The sequence below is a fragment of the Bactrocera latifrons genome, unplaced genomic scaffold (assembly GCF_001853355.1).
Source record: "Bactrocera latifrons isolate USDA-ARS-PBARC rearing strain unplaced genomic scaffold, ASM185335v1 scaffold_1023, whole genome shotgun sequence".
Taxonomy (NCBI): domain Eukaryota; kingdom Metazoa; phylum Arthropoda; class Insecta; order Diptera; family Tephritidae; genus Bactrocera; species Bactrocera latifrons.
In genome coordinates, this window is record NW_017534435.1 from 7,488 (window position 1) to 12,140 (window position 4,653).

A 4,653-nucleotide genomic window follows, 5' to 3' on the forward strand; every position below is an offset into this window, starting at 1 on the left:
ATTATACTCTGTAGCAGCTTTTTGCAATAATATAATATAATTTAATATCAGTAAACAATTTTTTMACAAATTATGCCTTKTATAAATTTAAATTTAAMWTTRAGTACGTGWTTCAATTAATAGGATTCCACGATAAATACGACTTTAACATAAGGCTATTAAACGCATTGATTGAACTAAAGGATAGTAAAAAGTGCTTTCCACTACAGGGTGGTAAMATTTCCGCATGGTATCTGTACTTAAATCAATAGAAATACGTATTACAAAAATGCAGATATAGCAAGAGTCTAGTTTTTTTACAACTTTGTCAGAGGCTTACACATTATACATAAATTTCTACCAAATGTTTATACAAACCTGAGAAGCCATATATATAGCTGCGGCGGCAACTGAAATTGGTGATCTTCCTGGAACAATGTCCATTTCGACAGCTTTTTTCGCTATATACGTCGCAGCTCGTTGTACCATATTTGGAAGGTCTAAAATAAATATAACAATAAACCGAAACTATATTTACAAATACAATAATTATTTAATTAAACATTACCAAGATTAGCACAAAATCTGGACATGAAATCCGCTGTAGTAATTAAATCTACACTTGTTTCAAGTGCTTTTAGAGTCAACTTGAAGCAACGACCGATTTCCTTTTTGCTTATTTTGCTAACAGCACAGATTTCTTTGAAAGTTCGTGGAACTCCCTCTTGTCGGCAGGCAATATATAAGCATGCAGATGCCTTAGCATCATTAGACCGTCCTTTGAGATTTTTACCATCATGTACCTATAAGCAAAATATATAGCTTATGAAAAGTATTAAAATTCGAAGAATTTTTTGACCCAAATCTGTGTTTCTACTTTCTTGCACTAATGATGCACTGATGATTTTCATTATAATACGTGGCTATTACATTTTGTTTATAGTAAACACAGCATTATCAAAGCATATTTGCTTTTACAATGAAAACATGTTCACGTATCATTATAACTGATTATCTTTTTGATCCAATACAAGCAAGCAAGCAAAGCAAGTTTGAACAAGTAAGGAAGGGCTAAGTTCGGGTGTCTGGCGTGGTCAAGCCAATTCAGCCATCAAAACTGTTCGTAAACGTATTTCCCTTATAATATATATTAAACAGAACAATGTCAAGAATCAATCAAATTTGGTGAAGTAAACAGCATGGTGTTGTTATTATAAATTACATAAAATAATAGAGGCGTAATGCAGGGGAATATCAATCGCCCCAACTTTACTTAACAGCGAAAGAGGAGAAACTAAATTTACTCTTTCCACGTTTTTCTAAAGAAGCTGAAAGACAACTTTATATAAGTGAAACATTATTATACAAAGTACTCGTTGAAATACATTAAGAGGTAAACATTATCTCAAGTTACAACATCACATAATACAGATACAACACAAGAAACCACACAAAATTAATCAGTAATACCTCACTCCGAAGGAATAAACCCAACAACATAAAGTGGATCAACGTATTTGAAATCCTAACACGCATGTGGGGTTCGTCATCCTCTTAAATTAACAACATTCAAAGAATTTATGTTTTCAGCTTTAATATACAGGGTGGTTGTTGTTGTTGTTGTTGTTGTAACGRCAGMATTCTGCCGAGTTGACAGTCCTTGGCCGGATAAAAATCGGGGTCCGTTCCGGTTTTCGTAGACCCGACTGTCGTGGGAATGATACAGGGTGGCTGATGAAAGCCGCTACCAAAAAAAATTAAATAATTTTTTTTCTATTTAATGAATCTGGTCATTTAACAAAAATGGATAAATAATTTTTTTTCTATTTAATGAATCTGGTCATTTAACAAAAATGGATAACTGGGACACTGAGACTAGAATTTGGATTGTCCGCCGCTATCACGCACTGGAGTCCGTAGTTTCGGTTCAAAGAGAGGATAGGCGCACGTTTGGCGGCAATCCTCCGAGCAGGTGAACCATAATGAGACTTGTAAACAATTTTGCCGAGCATGGGACAGTCAACAAAAGACCTTACCATCGAAACCCTTCAGCTGCTGCCATACAAAACAATCCACGTGTTTCGACAAGAAGCTTATCTGCTCAAATGGGTGTAAGCAGAYAGWCATTACAGTCAATTATGCACAAAGATTTGGACTTATTCCCATATAAAATTCAAATGGCCAACAAATTGAACGCTGCAGACTTGCCGATACGTTTGGAATTTTGCCAGAAGATGCTTCAAATGGTTGAAGAGGATAGAAACATGCTGAACTGTCTTTTCATTTCTGACGAGGCCCATTTCGATTCAAACGGCAAAATAAACAAATAAAATTGTCGAATATGGAGTGCTTCCAACCCACAGATACTCCATGAGACGGAATTGCATCTACTTCGTGTCACAGTGTGGTGTGCAGTTTCACCACGCTGCATTGTCGCTGCCTACTTCTTCGAAGAAAACGGTCACACCGTTACGGTTACTGGAGACCGTTACTTGAGCATGTTGAGAGAGTTTTTCTATCCAGAATTACGCCGAATGAGAATTTCTTTCAACTCTGTTTGGTTTCAGCAAGATGGAGCAGCTCCTCACATGTGATGACAGAATTGCGACGAAAATTTCCCAATAAGCTGATATCCAGAAACTCCACATTCCGTTGGCCACCCAGGTCGCCTGACCTTACTGCACCTGACTTTTTCTTGTGGGGTTATTTGCAAACAGGAAGTCTACAAAGCAAAACCAACAAATTTGAATGAACTAAGGCAATCCATTCAAGAAACAATTGCGGCTATTCCTGTCTCAACTCTCCAAGCAGTAATGAACAACTTCTTGGTAAGATGCCGCACATGCATCAACGAGCAGGGGGGCATTTAAATTCCATTATTTTTAAAACTAATTAAGCTATATTTAATAAAATTGAATGAGCTTTTTTAATAAAAGAAAAGTGAATTCTATACACTGAAAAAAAAATTTGAGTTTCTTAATGTATCAAAATTTATCAGCCACCCTGTATTTATTCCTTCACTTTTAGTTCTTGATTTTTAGTGTTTACTTGCTGCGAGCGTCTGTTCGTTCCAGTGGTTAACTTTTAACTCAAACTTCTGTACGCTCACCGAAATGTGAGCAACAGACGCTATGGAAATTCTATTTTGCCTATTTGTCCCTTTTTGTCAAGGATGACATTTCACATGTATGTTTATTAACACTGAATTCTTACATTATCTAATACGAAATTAAGAACAATTAACCAATATTGGAAACACACACACCCTCATATATTAGTATATACCAATCATATATTAAATCCGAAATTTATAACGTTCCCCCGACAGTTGCTGTTTTAAACATTTTCCAGGCCGTGCATGGGGGAAAGCAATATGGTAACAGCCAATTAAAGGCAGGCCAGGAAGTTCTTGCTGCTACCGAAACCATTGCTTTAGGTGCATAATTACAGCTGATACGACGAGGAGTGTCGCGTCGTAGCGAAGAGAAAACAGGCTGCCTACCTCGCAACGTTACGATCGACCACAACACGTGAGGGATGGGATAGATACCGAGAGTTGAAGAGGGAAGCGAGACGCATTTGTAGACAGCAAAAAGCCGAAATGTATGAGTATGAAGAGCTTGACAAGCTGGCCGACTATGTGAAGAGCGTTATTTCACTACCGGTGATTTTTTCACTGTGATTGAAAAATCGCATATTGCAAATGCGATCATATTTTATAAATAGCAGTTCGAAACTGTGCTTTGCGATAGCAGTTCGAACTTGTGATTTTCGATAGCAGTTTGATTTTGTGAATTGCGATTGCGATAGCAGGTCAGAATAATCTTGTGAAACTGTGGCTTTTTAACAACGCAGTACATACGATCACAATAGCAAATAGAAGAAAAGTAGCAGCTTTCTTCAGGGTATGTATATGCTATTTTTCGTCATCGCGGTTTGAAGTTTTGAGTTTAACGTTCTTATAATTTTTAATAATGGCTGGAAATGTATCAAGGAAAAGAAGTGTAGTATTGCAGATGTTTGAAGTAGTAGATAAGATATGTGCAAAATGCAATGTCTGCAAATCAAAAATTTCATATAAAACATCTTTAACAAATTAAAAAAAAACTTGAAAACAGATTAGATATCCTACAGTGGAACTACCAGCTCAAAAGGTATATATGTAATAATTTAACATTTTTATACTCTCGCAACAATGTTGCTAAAAAGAGTATTATAGTTTTGTTCACATAACGGTTGTTTGTAAGTCCTAAAACTACAAGAGTCAGATATAGGGTTATATATACCAAAATGATCAGGGTGACGAGTAGAGTTGAAATCCGGATGTCTGTCTGTCCGTCTGTCCGTCCGTCCGTGCAAGCTGTAACTTGAGTAAAAATTGAGATATCATGATGAAACGTGCTACTCGTATTTCTTGGCTCCATAAGAAGTTTAAGTTCGAAGATGGGCGAAATCGGCCCACTGCCACGCCCACAAAATGGCGAAAACCGAAAACCTATAAAGTGTCATAACTAAGCCATAAATAAAGATATTAAAGTGAAATTTGGCAAAAGGGATCGTATTAAGGAGGGGCATATTTGGCCGCAATTTTTTGGAAAAGTAGGCGTGGCTCCGCCCCCTACTAAGTTTTTTGTACATATCTCGGAAACTGCTACAGCTATGTCAACCAAACTC

General features: G+C 36.7%; 1 protein-coding gene across 1 annotated transcript in view; it reads right to left on the reverse strand.

Annotated features, from left to right (window-relative positions):
• Nucleotides 1-357: 357 nt before the first annotated feature.
• LOC108968186 (transcription initiation factor IIB) overlaps nt 358-4,653 on the reverse strand; it is a gene marked incomplete at its 3' end in the record, with an annotated part of 41,073 nt that continues 36,777 nt past the window's right edge. Inside the window, 2 exon segments of the mRNA XM_018932022.1 lie at nt 358-479; nt 548-782. Coding sequence (XP_018787567.1) covers nt 358-479; nt 548-782 — 357 coding nt within the window.